General features: G+C 46.2%; 1 protein-coding gene across 2 annotated transcripts in view; it reads left to right on the top strand.

Moving 5' to 3' along the window:
* Positions 1-18,094, top strand: part of ZFYVE26 (zinc finger FYVE-type containing 26) — a 499,004-nt gene that overhangs the window by 378,934 nt on the left and 101,976 nt on the right. For both annotated transcript variants that reach the window (XM_040332529.1, XM_040332530.1), the window contains exon 33: positions 514-711. In XM_040332529.1, the coding sequence (XP_040188463.1) occupies positions 514-711 (198 nt within the window). The remainder of the gene's footprint in view (positions 1-513; positions 712-18,094) is intronic.

Below are 18,094 nucleotides of genomic sequence, written 5' to 3'. Positions count from 1 at the left end.
TAGGGGTATCAGAGTAAACGGGGCTGAATATAAATGCACGCCACACTTTTCAGATATTTATTTGTGGAAAATTTTGAAAACCATTTGTCGTTTACCTTTAACGTCACAATTTTGTGCCACTTTGTGTTGGTCTATCACATAAAATCCCAATAAAATACATTTATGTTTTTGGTTGTAGCATGACAAAATGTGGAAAATTTCAAGGGGTATGAATACTTTTTCAAGGCACTGTATGTAACTATGCACAGAAGAGTGCTGTAAAACCAGCACCAAAAGTACAAGCTTTTGGTAGCATGAATCCAGTCTTGTAGTATCTAAAGCGCTTGGTAATCAGTAAACCACACTGTTTTACAGCCAAATTTGAAAGAATTTTAGGAGCTGGGTTTCTCTTATAACACGGACTAGTCAAGGCATCAAATGTTTGTTGCGAGTCTTGATAAAATAATCTCAATAGTTCAAGTGCATGTTTTGCTTTGTTTTTCATTTTCTGTTTTCTGTGAACTCCTTTTGCAGGAATGCCCAGGAGACATTTTTATTGAAGGTATATTTGTACCAAGTTATGAACATGGTAAATTACATACCCTTGAAACCATGTTAGAATCTATTGACCCTAGTCTGGAGAGTTGGAGCGCCTACCTCATTGAAGCCTGTAAACATCTGCAAATGAAAAATTTCTACAACATCTTGTATGAAATCCAACAGTTTATGAAAGTAGGTTTATGCTCCTGTCAAATCATTTTTAGAAGTTTTTAAAGTTTTACAGAGAAAAAAGTAATGTGAAAGTAAAACAAAAGGGTACACTAGAAAGGGGACTTTATAGATGCCTAATAATGTCTAACAATATATTAAAATAAAATTATACACATTTTTTCACAAAGTACATCACTTTAGTGTAATGTATGCCCTATTTACAGATTAACACTGTATTGACATAAAAAAACACTTATGCCCTGTACACACATGGATTTTTTATTTTTTTTTCAAAAGTTTTTATTTATAAACAGAGGAACTGGTCCGGACCGGACCACAACGTATACAGACAGTTCAGCATATTCAGCAAAATTGACATATAAGCAAAGGAACACAGCAAAAAATTGGGCGTCAAGGTGTCATATTTGGCATCTGCCCCTAGCTGGTCTCAGTAGGGGCCACGCCCTCCAAAAATGGCAGCGGGAGCCCCCACTCGAGAGCCACCACGACTCCCCTTCACCACGTTCAGGGTAGTCCTGACAGGTCATTTCTGTCCCTTCCAGTAAGTGGACGTGTTCACCTGAACTTAAGTATGGAACAGGAATTAAGGTCCGGGAGGCCTAGTCCCCTCTCCTATTTTCCGTGTTTTCCTCGAGCGAGTGGGGTAGAAAATCAGTAGGGGTAGCAGAGTGTGGAAGAGAGAAGTAAAGAGGGGGGGGGGAGAGGTCGGGAGGGGGGGCTGTACAGGCAAGGGTGTCCCAAGGCACCCCTAACGGGCGTAAATTGCTTAATGGGTTTTTCAGGATCTAAAAATGTATCAGTGTTACACCGATAGGCAGTAATCAATCAGTTTCCCTGAGGGATTGTCCTTCCTCTGAATATTTAAACACATTCCATATTTGCCAGGTTTTGGTGTACGCTTCCTGTCTTTGTTGGCCAGAAAGGACCAGGTCTTCCATGTAGCTGATCTTGTCTACTTTTCTGAGCCAGAGAGCCAATGTCGGCGGGTGGGGGGACTTCCAGTGAAGGGGCACGCATGCCCTAGCCGCATCCAGGAGATGGCGGGTGATCAATTTTTTGTAGGCTCCGGCCGACCTATCCGTCGCATGGAGCAGGAAGTACGCCGGATCATCCGGCACCGTACCCTCTGCGAATTTCTGGACTATGCGGCGTACCCCCTCCCAGAACCCCCTGACCCGGGGGCAAGACCAAAAAACATGAAGGATTGTGCCCCTGTCTTGTTGGCATCTCCAGCAGGTGGGATCGGAGGTAGGGAAGATTTTGTTTAGGAGATCTGGGGTCTTGTACCAACGCATGAGGATCTTATAATTTGTCTCCTGTGTTTTGGAGCAGATGGAGGACTTGTGGGTGAATCTAAGTATGTTTTGCTTTTTGGAGGGAGAGAATTGAGTGTTCAGGTCTTTTTCCCATTTAACTAGGGCCGGAATCTGGTGTTCGTCAGGAGGGGTGTTCAGCAAAGAGTACATCAAGGAGAGTGCATGGGGAAGCGTTCCCGTCTCAGTGCAAAGGTCCTCTAAGGTCGTATGGGAGGTCAATGGTTCCGCGCGGGGTGGGGGGGAGGTCCCTCATGAAGTGGCTCAGTTGGTTCACTCTTAGGAAGTCCAGTCTAAACGTCCCGGCGGGGTCCGCCAGTTCCGCTGCCGATTTCCATCTCCCCACAGTACTGAAGTGGGATGCCTGGAAGAGGCCAGCTCTGCTAAGGTCCAAAAATTTACGGTCCCAAATTTAGGGTGTCCGACAATCGGGCAGAGGGGGGAGTTCTGACTGGAGAGGGAAAATTGCGTAAAGAGGCGCGCACATGTACTAACCGTGTTCCCTATCAGTGGGTGTTTTGTAAGCTGTGGAGGTAGGCCTGTGAAGTGGTATTTCAGACTGTTCCTGTTCCACCTGAACCCAGAGTTTGGAACTGCCGTGGCGGCACCAGTCGAGGAGCCGCACCAACCTTGTAGCGTGATAGTACGTCCGCACGTCCGGAAGTGCTAGCCCACTGTGGAGTTTCGGCAGGGAGAGTATTCTCCTCTGTATACGCGGCCTCTTTCCCGCCCAAAGGTAGTGGGTGAAAGCTGAGTGTATTTGTTTGAAGTAACTCCCTGTGATGAAGATCGGGAGTGCCTGCAGCAAGTATAGAAACTACATGGATTTTTTTTATCAAATATCCGATGAAGCTGACTTTCATCAGTCTTGCCTACACACCATCGGTTAAAAATCCGATCGTGTCCTACGCAGTGACGTAAAACACAACGACGTGCAGAGAAAAATAAAGTTCAATGCTTCCGAGCATGCGTCGACTTGATTCTGAGCATGCATGGGTTTTTGACCGATGGATTTCCCCACAGACGATCGTTTTTTTCTATCGTTTTTTTCACCATACGAAAATTTTAAAACGGTTCTTTTTTTTCACCGATGGGGGAAAAAACTGATGGAGCCCACACACGATCGGTTTGTCCAATGAAACCGGTCCATCGGTCCGTTTTTATCAGACGAACCGATCGTCTGTACAGGGCATTATAGTAGGGAGGAGGAAGAGATATGGGACTTTATAGGTGCAATATGTACATTTTCATGGAATAAGAACAATTAATAAAAGAATACATTTTTATTTATACACATAAGTAAAAAATATTGATGTCCAAAGCACAAAGAGCAATATTTGTTACATTACATTACTGTTTCCACGCCTTTTATTTCAACATGTTTCGCCAGATAACTTCTTGAGGAAATGGTGCAATATCATGATTACTGAATAGATAAAGGAACACACGTCAAAAACTGTTTACAGAAAAATCCTTAGTACATACACATAAAGTACAACTGTATCTTTAATTAAATAATCCAACATTTTAGATGCACCCCCCTATTTGGACAAGGGTTACCCTGGGTTGCAATTCCTACCTCAGTCTGATGAAAAAGTGGAGCCAAGTAGCAGCAAATTGGAGGTATTAAGGCTGTATATGACGGCACCACACTTCTATCCAATCACAAAGCAAAATTGCCCAAAAGTGCCATATTCCGACCAAAGGAGAATATGTTTACACAAGGTATAAAATAGTAGGGTTACCTAAGATTCAATACAACACATAATGAGCTGATTTGCAACAAAAAGCTTTTTTCAAAAAATATCCAGACATCATTGAGGAACATGTCTTAGGCCCGGTACACACGAGCAAACATGTACGATGAAACCGGTCCGTCGGACCGTTTTCACCATACATGCCTGCCAGAGGGCTTCTGTACGATGGTTGTACTAACCATCGTACAGAAGTCTGCGCGTAAACAATACGCGGGGCGTGTCCGCGTCGTCGCCGCGACAATGACGCGGAGACGTGGGCGGGCCTGCCATTTAAAGACTTCCACGCATGCGTCGAAGTCATTCGACACATGCGAGGGACGGCGGGCGCTCGGACATGTACGGTAGGTCTGTACTGACGACCGTACATGTCCGAGCGGGCAGGATTCCAGCGGACGGTTTTAAAACACGTCCAGGAATATTTGCCCGCTGGGAAAAGGCCCGGCGGGCAAATGTTTGCTGGAATTCGGCCCGCTCGCGCCTACACACGACCGAACATGTATGCTGAAACTGGCCCGCGGACCAGTTTCAGCATACATGTTTGGTCGTGTGTACGGGGCCTAACTTTCATATAGCTTGTGCAAAGTGTGTAGGGATTACTCACTAGATGGCGCCAAGTGCCATATTCATCCTAATGACAACCACTGAAACACATAACACAGGTGTTTTTAACACAAAGAGAGCATGATCTGTGCCTGCAATCCTCTCATTATTCAAGGTTACAATGAAAACTACCTGGGTTATTAACAACCTGAGATATGCAGACGATACCACGCTAATGGCAGAAAGTGAAGAACTACTAAAGAGTCTCTTAACCACTTAAGCCCTGGACCATTTTGCAGCTAAATGCCCAGGCCAGGTTTTGCGATTCGGCACTGCGTCGCTTTAACAGACAATTGTGCGGTCGTGCGACGTGGCTCCCAAACAAAATTGGCGTCCTTTTTTCCCCACAAATCGAGCTTTCTTTTGGTGGTATTTGATCACCTGTGCGGTTTTTATTTTTTGCGCTATAAACAAAAATAGAGCGACAATTTTGAAAAAAATGCAATATTTTTTACTTTTTGCTATAATAAATATCCCCCAAAAACATATATATAAAAAAAAAAATTCCCTCAGTTTAGGCCGATACGTATTCTTCTACCTATTTTTGGTAAAAAAAAATCGCAATAAGCGTTTATCGATTGGTTTGCGCAAAATTTATAGCGTTTACAAAATAGGGGATAGTTTTATTGCATTTTTATACATTTTTTTTTTTTTACTACTAATTTTTTGTGACTGCGACATTATGGCGGACACTTTGGACAATTTTGACACATTTTTGGGACCATTGTCATTTTCACAGCAAAAAATGCATTTAAATTGCATTGTTTATTGTGAAAATAAATTGCATTGTTTATTGTGGGGGGTCCCGATCGGACCCCCCACCCGCTAGAAGGCAGGGACGTATATATACGCCCATCTGCCTGTCCGTGCCATTTTGCGGACGTTAAGGGGTTAATGAAGGTGAAAGAGGAGAGCGCACACGCTGAAATTAAACATTAAGAAAACTAATGCCGCGTACACGCGATCATTTTTCGGCATGAAAAAAACATAGTTTTTCAAAAACTTCATTTAAAATGATCGTGTGTGGGCTACACATTATTTTTCAGGTTCAAACATGCTGCATTTTTAAACGTCGTTTTAAACTATGTCGTTTTTCGGGTTGTAAAAAATGATCGTGTGTGGGCTAAAACAACGTAAAAAACCTGCGCATGCTCAGAAGCAAGTTATGAGACGGGAGCGCTCGTTCTGGTAAAACTACCATTCATAATGGAGTAAGCACATTCATCACGCTGTAACAGACAGAAAAGCGCAAATCGTCTTTTACCAACAAGGAATCGGCTAAAGGCGAATGGAACTTCCCCTTTATAGTGCCGTCGTACGTGTTGTACGTCACCGCGCTTTGCTAGATCATTTTTTTAAAACGATGTGTAGGCAACGTCGTTTTAATGATGAAGTTGGGAAACCGTCGTTTTTTGGACATGCTGAAAAATTATAGTGTGTACGCGGCATAAGATCATGGCAACACTCCTTGGCAAATAGAAGGAGAAGAAATGGAAACAGTAACAGATTTTATTTTCCAAGGCTTCAAGATCACGACAGACGGTGACTGTAGCCATGAAATTAAGAGACACTTGCTTCTTGGGAGGAAAGCAATTACATTATAAAAACCAGAGACATCACCCTACTGACAAAGTGCCATATTGTCAAAGCTATGGTATTCCCAGTAGTAACCTATGGTGGCTGTGAAAGTTGGACCATAAGAAAGGCTGAACACCAAAGAATTGATGCTTTTGAACTATGATGTTGGAGAAGACTCTTGAAAGTCCCTTGGATATTCACTGGAAGGACAGATCCTAAAGCTAAAACTAAAATACTTTGGCCACCTAATGGAAAGAGAGGAATCATTGTAAAATACCCTGATGCTGGGAAACATAGATGCTGTATTTGGGCACTGTGTGTTGCGGGCAGCAATATAGGTCCTCTTGCCTGTTGGCGGTCTGCTTTTTATGTGTCCCCCTCCCATCAGGGGCATTGCTTTGGGACGTCCCAGATAGTAATTACTATAGTTTCTCTGTGCCCTGTGATGTACGATAAAGAAAATAGGATTTTTCCTACAGCTTACCTGTAAAATTTTATTCGAGTTCATCACGGGACACAGAGGTCACCCCCCCTCTTTGCTGCGATATTCATTGCTTTGCTACAAAACGGAGGTACTTCCTGTATGGGAGGGGTTATATAGAGGGGAACTTCCTGTCTTTTGATGTGCCAGTGTCCATTTACCTATAGGTGGCATATAACCTAGATAGTAATTACTAAAGCTGCTCTGTGTCCCGTGATGTAATCCAATCCTATTTTTCTGCACCCTGTACCTCCAGAAAACGTTGGCCTGTGGCATAACGAGAACAAACAGGAAGGGCATCTCACAAAATCTGGTGACCACTAGGCAACAAAGAGGGGAATCAGGAAGTTTGAGTAACGACAACATTTTGTGGGTATTTCTATTGGACCTGTATGTGGCTAGGCTGTCAAATAGTCTCACACCTGTGGCATCCCCTTACTCAGGAGTAGTAGCATGTGTTTTGGAGTGTAACTGCAAGTATGCCTATGCCATGTGTGATAAATAACTGGTTAATATGCCAATTTTGGGAAAACAAATATTTAATTTATTTATTTTCCAAAGAATCTAGAGGCTTGGTGATGTACTGCCCATGAGGCACTTACACCCGTGGTAGAGTGTGCTCTCACCCAAAAAAGTGGAACCCTCCTCCTTAAACTATAAGCCTGAAATATAACTTGGCGAATCGATTGCAAAATAGTTTTTCGGTACTGCTTTCCCCTTCCTGGGCCCTTCTGGCAGCACAAAGAGTCAGTCTTCCGCACCTGAGCGGTCATCTTTGCATACACCTTGACCGCTCTGACCACATCGAGATAATGTAACAACCTTCTGCAGAACGAGGTTCTGGAAAAAAAGGTAAAGTGACATCTTGGTTTAGGTGAAAACTAGACACCACCTTAGGCAGAAAAGCTGGATGAGGGCGTAACACCACCCTGTCCTGTTGAATAATAAAATAGGGCTCTTTACAGGAAAAGGTTGCCAAACTCTGATACTCTCCTTGCCGAAGTCACTGCGATCAAAATAAATTTCCTAGTCAAAAGGATTAAAGAAATATGCCAAATAGACTCAAAGGGCTGTCTTTGCAAAGCGGCTAATACCAGATTCAAATCCCAAGGACACAAGGCCAAACTACCCCTTGTATAAAGGCCCGGACCAAAGAATGTGACGCAATCGGCCTTTGAAAAAAACACTTTTTCTTTATCGTACATCACGGGACACAGAGCGGCATTCATTACTATATGGGTTATATGGAGTACCTTCAGGTGTAGACACTGGCAATCTCAAACAGGAAATGCCCCTCCCTATATAACCCCCTCCCATAGGAGGAGTACCTCAGTTTTTCCGCCAGTGTCTTAGGTGTTAGTCATGGTTTAGCTTGCCTCCACATCCTTGGGATTAGGTGAGCTAACCGGTTCTGTCCAAAAAAGCCTCAGCGCTAAAGTGGTCAGTAACCGGACCCCAAACCCTTGGGGTATAGCCCATAATGCTTTTCTTTTTAGAGAGCTGGACCCTGGGCCCAGAACTTAGAAACCTTTGGGTGCCTAATGTTTCTGTTGCCAGAGTGCTATATGGGCCCAGGACAGTGGATCCTTCATAGGAACCCAGGGCCTGAAGGTCTAGACATCCCCACCGAGATGGGGGAAGATTGGGCCTCTTGCTTGGCAAAGTCCTGCGGCATGGAGCAGGTAAGTGAGGGGAAAACTTGCGGAACTTGGTTCTTAGCAGGTTTTTTCTGGGGGGTCACAGGGGACATGCCTAAAGTTATGCGCTGCATCTGGCAAACTAGTCACATATCATAAAGATAGGATGGCTCTATATGTATTATTCCCCATAAGATGTGACCTCCCTTGTAGTGTTGGAAAAGCATTGAGTGGGGCCTGTGTGATATAAAAGTATATGTGTGTGTCAGAGAGCTGTGCTTACCTGCAAGCCTCCAGGCGATGCTCCATTCAGTCTTCCTCCTCACGGCCTGCAAAGCAGGCAAAACGCTGACCTCCTCATGGTTCCAGGCTGCAGGCTGCAGTTTGCTGGAGCAGAGAGGTCCCTTCCTCCCAACCCCACCCCCCCCCTGTCGGGAGGGGCATTTCCTGTTTGAGATTGCTGGGGGGGAAGGGCGGGTCAGTGGCTTAAGGAAGGGGCGGCCCTTCCTTGTTTGTTCCATATAGCTCATTCAATACTTTGGAACTGAGGAGGAAAGACCAGAACGGCAAGCACGGGGCGCCGAGGACACACAGTGGCCAGAAAGAATATTGCAGTCTTCAGAAAGACTGTTTTCAAGCCTAGGAATAGGCTGTTTCTTTTCCATCTCATAGTTTTTCTTGCAATACTACTCAGGGGGACAGAATGTTTTTTCTTTCCTAGATTTGAAAAAAAAAAAAAAAAAAGATTTTTTTTGAAAAAAAAAAAAAAAAAAGTGTCATCTAGGGGAGAGGAAGCATTTTTTATCCCCCAAACAGGTGTTTGGGCATTTAACTATTTATAAGTCCCAGGTACCAATAAGTAGCAGGTGTACCTCGGTATTGTACCATGGCATCAAAAAACAAGGGTACAAGAGGTGGGGATTCCCCCAGAGAGTCTGAGGTCTCGGACAAAGCTATGCCGCTGCTTTCCCCACAGGGAGCCTTGGGGCCATCGGGATCTGGGGCTGGAGCTGACGCGGGTCAGTCCAACCCTAAGATGGTCACGGAGGAGGTATTACTCACCTCTTTAAAAGAGATGCAGAAAAGCATGGGTAAAATGATAGCCGCAGCTATGCGGGGCAGTAAGCGGAATAGATCTCCGTCGCCCGAGCGCGGACCCTCAGAAGAGGAGGTCCTTTCCTCAGGGGAATTGGACGACCTCTTGGACAAGGACCAAGTAGGTTCAGGGATCGAAGATCCGGATACAGAGGAGTCTGGGGCAGTCTCCCTGAGGGAGAGCTGGTGGATTCAAGGATTGTCGGACTTGGTCCATAGGGCATTCAACTTGCCAGTACCAGATCTCCAGGTATCGACGGTTTCAGCTTTGGGCTCACTGAGGGCGCCTCAAAGCAATGCTGTGTTTCCGATCCATCCTCTATTAGAGGGAGTTTTGTTCCAAGATTGGAACAAGCCAGATAAGATCTTCTTACCACCTAAGAAGTTCTCTGTCCTATATCCTATGGAAGAAAAATTTTCCAAAAGATGGGCTACTCCTGCAGTGGACGCAGCCATCTCATGTGTTAACAAATCGTTAACATGCCCTGTAGAAAACATACAGGTGTTCAAGGATCCAGTTGATAAGCGCTTGGAAGCACTACTTAAGAACTCCTTCACTACTGCAGGGGCAGTAGTACAGCCAGCTGTGGCTGCGATTGGGGTCGCTCAAGCATTATCGGATCAATTTAAGCAGATGCTTAAACTCATATACTGCCCAGCAGGCAGAAGAATTTTCGGATGTCCCTAAGGCCATATGTTTTACGGTAGACGCAATCAAGGATTCTATCCAGCAAGCGTCACGTTTATCGTTATCCCTTATCCATATGAGAAGACTCTTATGGTTAAAAGGCTGGGAGGCTGAGCCCCCATGCAAGAAGCTCCTGGTAGGGTTCCCCTTCCATGGAGGACGACTCTTCGGAGAAGACCTAGATAAATACATTCAGACCATTTCAAACGGCAAGAGTACTCTCTTGCCAACTAAGAAGAAGGTTCAGGGGCCTGCGTTTAAACGACAGTATTCCCCTGGGCAGGGGCCCTCTAATGCCAAGCAGTATCGACTGCCTCCTGCAAAAGCAAACTTCGGCTTCAACAGCAAATCACAAGGACAGGCTGTTAGAGGCAAAAGGCAGTGGTTTCGCAAACCAGCAAAACCAGCCCCCAAGCCAACCTTATGAAGGGGCGCCCCCACCCACGAAGGTGGGGGGAAGGCTGCGACTCTTTTCAGAGATTTGGGAAGCCAGCATTCCCGACGAGTGGGTACGGTCTTCCGTGGCCACAGGCTACAAATTAGATTTCCTAAGGTTTCCTCCTCCTCATTTCCAGGAGTCGAGGATTCCAAACGATCCGCCTCGGATTCCGGCCAGTCCTGGAACAGGGGCTGGGTTTCTACTCCAACCTATTCATCATCCCAAAATCCAATGGAGATGTCAGGCCAATTTTGGACCTAAAAATGGTAAATGCATATCTAAAGATCCGCTCATTTCGGATGGAATCCGTGCGGTCAGCAGCTGCCACACTCCAGAAGGACGACTTCATGGCGTCCATAGACATAAAGGATGCCTACCTTCATGTTCCAATTTATCAGCCACATCAAAGATATCTACGCTTCATGGTGGCTTCGCGTCACTTCCAATTCGTGGCGCTTCCCTTCGGGTTGGCTACGGCCCCCCGGGTGTTCACGAAGGTCCTAGCTCCGATCCTAGCCAAGCTAAGGATCCAAGGGGTCACGATCCTAGCATACCTGGACGACCTCCTAGTCATAGACCACTCGTCTCCCGGCTTGGAGCGAGCAGTGGCCCTCACGGTCCAATACCTCGAGAGGTTCGGCTGGGTCCTAAATCGAGAAAAGTCAGCTTTCCAGCCCACAAGGCAGTTGGAATTCTCGGCATGAGATTAGACACAGAACAACAAGGAGTGTTCCTACCTCTGAGGAAGGTAAAAGCCATCAAGGAATTAATCCTACTGGTTCTAAGCAAGAAAGAACCGACTATTCGCCTATGTATGAGGTTACTAGGCAAGATGGTGGCCACGTTCGAGGCGGTACCATACGCCCAGAGCCACACTCGCATCCTACAGGCAGCCATCCTGTCAGCATGGAGCAGAAGGCCACAGGCCTTGGATATCCCGTTGCCGCTCTTATCAAGAGTCCGACAAAGTCTGTGTTGGTGGTTAGACCCTCAGAATCTACTGAAGGGGAAGTCTTTCAGCCCAGTGGCTTGGAAGATAGTGACCACAGACGCCAGCCTGACGGGCTGGGGAGCAATTTTGGATGGTTGCACTCGCCAAGGTACTTGGGCAAAGCCAGAGAAGCAGTTGCCCATCAACATCTTGGAGCTCAGAGCTGCTCGACTAGCCCTCAGGGCTTGGACGTCAAAATTGCAGGGGTTCCCGGTGAGAATTCAATCAGACAATGCCACGGTCGTGGCATACATAAATCACCAAGGGGGAACCAGGAGTCAAGCCGCTCAGAGAGAGGTGAGCTTGATTCTCCTATGGGCAGAGGCGCATGTGCCCTGCATATCGGCAATATTCATTCCAGGAGTGGACAACTTTCAGGCGGACTTCTTAAGCCGCCAGACTCTATGGCCGGGGGAATGGTCTCTGCATCCACAAGTCTTTCAAGCACTCTGCCAAAGATGGGGAGTGCCGGACGTGGATATCATGGCATCGAGACTCAACAAGAAACTAGACAGGTTCATATCCCGCTCAAGGGATCCGATGGCCTGCGGAACCGATGCGTTGGTTTGCCCTTGGCATCAGTTCAAACTTCTTTATGCGTTTCCCCCGCTCCAGTTACTACCCCGCCTGCTGCGCAGGATCCGGGTGGAACACATACCAGTCATCCTGGTAGCTCCAGCATGGCCCAGAAGGGCATGGTACTCACTCATCCTAAAGATGGTAGTGGGAGACCCTTGGACTCTTCCTCTACGGCCAGACCTGCTATCGCAAGGTCCGATCCTCCACCCTGCCTTACGGCATCTAAATTTGACGGCCTGGAAGCTGAATCCCTGATTCTCAGGGGTAGAGGTCTGTCTCAGAAAGTAGTCTCTACCCTAATCAGAGCCAGGAAACCGGTCTCTAGGGTGATTTATTACAGGGTCTGGAAGGCCTATGTAGGCTGGTGTGAGTCCAAGCGATGGCTTTCTCGCAAATTTACCATCGATAGAGTATTAAGTTTTCTCCAGCTAGGAGTGGATAAAGGATTGGCATTAAGCACAATCAAAGGACAGATTTCTGCTCTGTCAGTGTGGTTTCAGCGGCCGCTGGCCACCCACTCGCTGGTTAAGACCTTCCTTCAAGGGGTCTTACGTATTAGACCTCCAGTTAAATCCCCGCTTTGTCCGTGGGATTTAAATCTTGTTCTGTCAAGTTTACAGAAACAACCGTTTGAGCCGTTGGCTGAAATTCCTTTGGTTCTACTGACAAGGAAGTTAGTATTTTTGGTTGCCATAGTTTCCGCAAGAAGAGTTTCGGAGCTAGCGGCCTTATCCTGTAAGGAACCATATCTTGTTTTTCATAAGGACAGGGTCGTTCTCCGCCCTCATCCTTCCTTCCTACCGAAGGTCATATCCAGTTTTCATTTGAACCAGGATTTGGTATTACCATCCTTCTTCCCTAAACCTACTTCCAGAAAGGAAGGGTTGCTGCATACCTTGGATATTGTCAGGGCCATGAAGGCCTATCTTAAAGCTACAAAGAAGATCCGGAAAACAGATGTGCTGTTCATTCTACCGGATGGGCCCAAGAAGGGGCAGGCAGCTGCAAAGTCCACCATTTCTAGGTGGATTAAGCAATTAATCACTCAGGCCTACGGCTTGAAAGGGTTGCCTCCTCCAGTATCATTAAAGGCTCATTCTACTAGAGCCATGGGCGCCTCCTGGGCAGCACACCACCAGATCTCTATGGCTCAAGTTTGCAAGGCGGCAACCTGGTCTTCTGTCCACACGTTTACAAAATTCTACAAGTTGGACGTAAGAAGGAATACTGATACTGCCTTCGGGCAGGCAGTGCTGCAGGCTGCAGTTTGAGACCCTCGGATTCCGGGGGCTCCTCTTTTTTGAGTTAAATTTAAAATTTAAAATTATTTTTCTCAACTAAGTTGGATTTATTATGATTTGAGTATATCTCTAAATTAAATCCTTTTGTCTTGGAGATGTTCTCCCTCCCCTCATTGTAAGCATTGCTTTGGGACATCCCATATAGTAATGAATGCCGCTCTGTGTCCCGTGATGTACGATAAAGAAAAAGAGATTTTTAATACAGCTTACCTGTAAAATCTTTTTCTTGGAGTACATCACGGGACACAGAGCTCCCACCCCTCTTTTTTGAGGACCATTTTGGGAGGCATACTGCTTGCTACAAAACTGAGGTACTCCTCCTATGGGAGGGGGTTATATAGGGAGGGGCATTTCCTGTTTGAGATTGCCAGTGTCTACACCTGAAGGTACTCCATATAACCCATATAGTAATGAATGCCGCTCTGTGTCCCGTGATGTACTCCAAGAAAAAGATTTTACAGGTAAGCTGTATTAAAAATCTCTTTATTTCTACCCCCAACTGCAAGAAAAAGAGAATTCTTTCTATGACATACTTTCGGGGGTGACATCCTTTGGCCTCACACCAAGAAATATAGGACTTCCAAACTCTATAATAAATAGCCCTAGAAGCTGGTTTCCTTGCATTTATCAGGGTGGACACCACTGAGCCAGAAAGCCCTTAATCCTTTAAAATCTGGCCCTCAATAGCCAAACCGTTTAATTTAGCGAGGGTAAGGCAGGATGGAAATACTGGTCTTTGCGAGAGTAGGTCTGGCAAAATTGGAAGGGACTATAGACCTCCCACTGCCAATCTTACAATCTCTGTGTACCAGGACCTTCTGGGCCATGCTGGGGATACTAAAATTACTGGCTTCCCTTCCTCCCTGATCCTGCGCAATAGCCACGGTAGAAGCTGAATTGGAGGGAAGGCATAAATCAGTATGAACTGGTCCCAAGGAATCACTAATGCATCGGTTCTGAATGTGTGCGGATCCCTTTTCCTTGGCACAAACCTGTCCAACTTGTTAAACCTGGATGCCGATAGATCTATGTCTGGGGTACCCAATCTCTGGCAAATGATTGAGAAAACCTTGAGATTGGGATGCAGAGACCACTCCCCCGAGGACAACTGCTGGCGGATCAAGTAGTCCGCTTGCCAATCCTCTACACCTGGAATGAAAACTGCAGATAGAAACGGTACATTTTCTCTGCCCACGTCAGGATATGGTCTGTTAACTTCTGGGTCGCCTGACTTTCCTCCAGAACTGCCCTCAGCCCAGGAGGCTGGCATCTGTTACCAACTTCAACACTGCTGGTGGGAAGGGTTTGCCCTTCTGCAAATTTTCGGCTATCAACCACCAATTGAGACTCTGCCGCACTCTTGAGGACAGGTACATCTGATAATCTAAAGCTTGAATCTTCTTGTTCCAAATGGACAGAATGCTGTTCTGCAAAGGCCTTGAGTGAAACTGAGCATAGGGAATTGCTTTGAGCGAGGCTACCATCTTCCCTAGCAACCTCATACATAGGCAAATCGAAGGACCCTTTTTCCCTTGACAACCCGGACAAGATCCTTTATGACACTGATCTTTGTCTGGGGCAAAAATACCTTTTCTGGGATTGTGTCTATAATCAGACCCAAGTTTTCCAGCCTTTGTACTGGCTATAAGGCTGACTTCTCTAGATTGAGAACCCAACCCAGGTGTTCCAAGTACTGAACCGTGGACACATTCTGCTCTAGACACGCAGCCGACTGATCCACAAGCAAAAGGTCGCCTAGGTATGCCATAATCGCAATACCCTGGACCCTTAGCCCTGCTAATACCGGGGCTAGGATCTTTGTGAACACCTGAGGGGTCAGTGGCTAACCCAAAGGGTAAGGCTACAAACTGAAAATGCTGCCCCTCTACCTCAAATCGCAGAAACATCTGTTGAGAGAGGTAAATTGGCACATGCAGATATGCATCCTTGATGTCTATTGATGCAAGAAATTGTCCTTCCCTCAGAGTGGAGACTACCGACCGGATTGCCTCCATTCAGAAAGAGCGGATGTTTAAAAGCCAATCCAGATTTTTGAGATCTAGAATGGGTCTAACATCTTCATTTGAGGTTTACCTCTTACCCCGACGGAGGAGGCTGTCAAACGCCTAGAGGCTGAGGTACCCGGCGCCGGGGAAATAGAACATTTAAAGGAAGGACACCTATTCCCTCTTTTAACAGCTAAAAGAGTACTGTTACCACCTGAAATCTTTTGGATATACTTATCCAAATCGTCTCCAAACAAACGTTCCCCATGAAAGGGAAATCCTGTTGATAGCTTTTTGCAAGGCAATTCAGCTGACCAATTCTTTAACCAAAGAATTTGGCGCATTTGCACAGCCAAGAGAGCAAAGTGTGATTTTAGCTGAATAGAATCTTTAAGAGCATCGACCGCAAAACATAAGGCCCTTGGTAAGTCTGCCATTTCGCGAGCAGTTTCTCCTTGAGCTGAAATACCTTTTGACTTGTTTGAACTGGTCTTTCAGGGGCTGGCAAATTCCAATAGCTGCTACCGCAGGCTGTGCTGCTGATCCAGCTATGGAAAAGGAAGCCTTCAGTAAGGATTACAGTTTATGGGCTGGATCCTTAAAAACCTGGGTGTTGTCCACTTGACAAGTCAAGCTCTTATTCACAAAGGAAATAGCAGCATCTACTCCTGGAAAACTTTTTTTTTTTTTTTTTTTGTGAACTTTTCTTCCATTGAGTACAGAAGTGTAAACCTTCTAGAAGGGATACAAATCCTATCTGGATGATCCCAGTCTGCATACACTAATGGATGGAGAGGAAAAGCATGCAAACATTGCGGAGGTCTCAAAGACCCCAAAGAGGAGAAAGAGGCCTCAGATGCCTCTATCGGGGGCAATTTGAAACCGGAACGGACTGAGTCCATAAGGGATTGAACTAACAATCTTTGTGATTGAGAGGCTGAAAAGGGCTCCTCAGAGACTGATTCTTCGGAAGAGGAGTCATCCGCCTGACCCTCTTCCCGGTCATCCAATGGCACTCCACATCCTCAGCCCACTCCTGTTCCAAAGCTGGAAAGTCAGGGGGCGGAGGCGATCATGCCAGCTATTTTGCCCTCTAAACTAGCTAAAGCTGATGTTAAATCATCCTTCGTGACATATGCAGAGGCTGAAGCATTGGAAGTGGCCACTGTGCCTGACAGCCTTAATGGCTCAGACTGGCCAGTCACCTCTGGCCTTTCAGGGGATGACAGCACTGCGGAGGCATGACTAGGTTCCTCAGACCCTGACAGCTGTGCTCTTGCACCCCTTCCTGCTGTGCTCCCCGCACCCTTTTTTCCAGAAGACATTGCTATAAGCCAAAATGAACTTTGAGGCACCTACAATATGTGTACCTAAAAGACTGCCGAGCTGTAGTCCAGCTTTAATGCCGCTATCACAGGTCAGCCTAAAAAAAACAGTATCATGTCTTTTAATATGCCTGCTCCGTGTGCATCCAACAGCCCCACAGCCGAGTTCTGCCTTGTAACTACCGACTGAGCCTGCCGCGATCTTAGGCCACGCCCCTGCGTCCTCGGCACCCATTTAAAAGGCAAAGACGAGCCTTCCCTCGCCGTACCAGCAGATGAGCTGGCTGTATGGGGAGAGAGGATGCACGTCCGCGGAGGCGCGCCTGGCAATGTCACAGCGATGCTGCCTGCAGGCCTGGCTGGATAAAAAAAACACATTACTCAAAATGCCAAAACAAACACTAGGTATGTAAGAACTTTACTACCCTCTAGTGGTGACACACAGCAGGACTTATAGTTACTTGAAAAAAAAACTTAAAGTGAACCAAACATGTTCCCTCTTAGGTTTTTTTTTAAAACTTACCATGCCCGCCGCAGGATTCTGCTGGAATGCCAGCCAGATCCAATCTTCACCCATCACGGCGGGCCGAGTTTCTTGAGGACCTTCAAGGACCATGTCCCCTTAGCATTCTTGGTGCCACACCCTTGGACCTGTACAGCACCCTGCCTGGATCAGCCTTTGGCTTCTTTGTTTGACCAAGGGTCCTGGATACCAGGGTCCAGCGCTCCAAAAGGAGGCACATTACAGGCAAAAAAATTATCTTCTTCCTAGAGGCTTGGGTACCATCCATTTTATGACCTCCTTGTCATATTGAATAGATCCTGAGTGCATAGCCCCTTCATCCTAGCAGGACCACTTACAGCACAGAGCACTAATCCACTGTGACCATCACCTTCAAGACACTGGCGAAAAAACGGAGGTACTTCCCGTATGGGAGGGGTTATATAGAGGGAGACTTCCTGTTTTTTGCCAGTGTCCATTCACCTATAGGTGGCGTATAACCCAGATAATAATTACTATAGCTGCTCTGTGTCCTGTGATGTACGATAAAGAAAGGGGCAGACTTGTGTAGAAGTTATGCAGGTAGACGTGATACCCATTTTTAAATAGTGGAAATGCCAGGTCCCAAACAATTTTTTCCACTTCTGCCAATGTAGGCTTGGCACTCAGGGAGTTGGAGCTGGGAATCCTTGTCTTCATACATGTGGAATGCATACAAATACTCCGTTTCACAGAACTTGTAGAACTTTACGCCATATCTGGCCCTTTTACTGGGAATGCACTGCTTGATTCACAGCTGGCCAGTAAAGTGGACAAGGGACTCATTCACACAGATTTTTTTGCCAGGGACATACAATTCAGCAAATCTGTGTGGAAAAAAAAAATAGTGGGCAAATTTTGTAGAGCACATCAAAGCCAGGCTGATCTCAGGGAGGGCACTGTGAATTATTATGGAGAAAGCTCATGATCAAGTTATAGTTTGACCTAGATATTGCAGCTGAATAAATGGGCATGTGATAGATGGGGTGGATGGACCAGTAAGCGTACAATTGTGTTGTTTTTTGTAAGCCCCATGTTAATTGTGAGGCCCA

This window comes from Rana temporaria, chromosome 13 (genome assembly GCF_905171775.1).
Source record: "Rana temporaria chromosome 13, aRanTem1.1, whole genome shotgun sequence".
NCBI classification, from domain to species: domain Eukaryota; kingdom Metazoa; phylum Chordata; class Amphibia; order Anura; family Ranidae; genus Rana; species Rana temporaria.
Note: the sequence above shows the minus strand (reverse complement) of the source record. Positions and strands in the feature narration are given on the sequence as shown.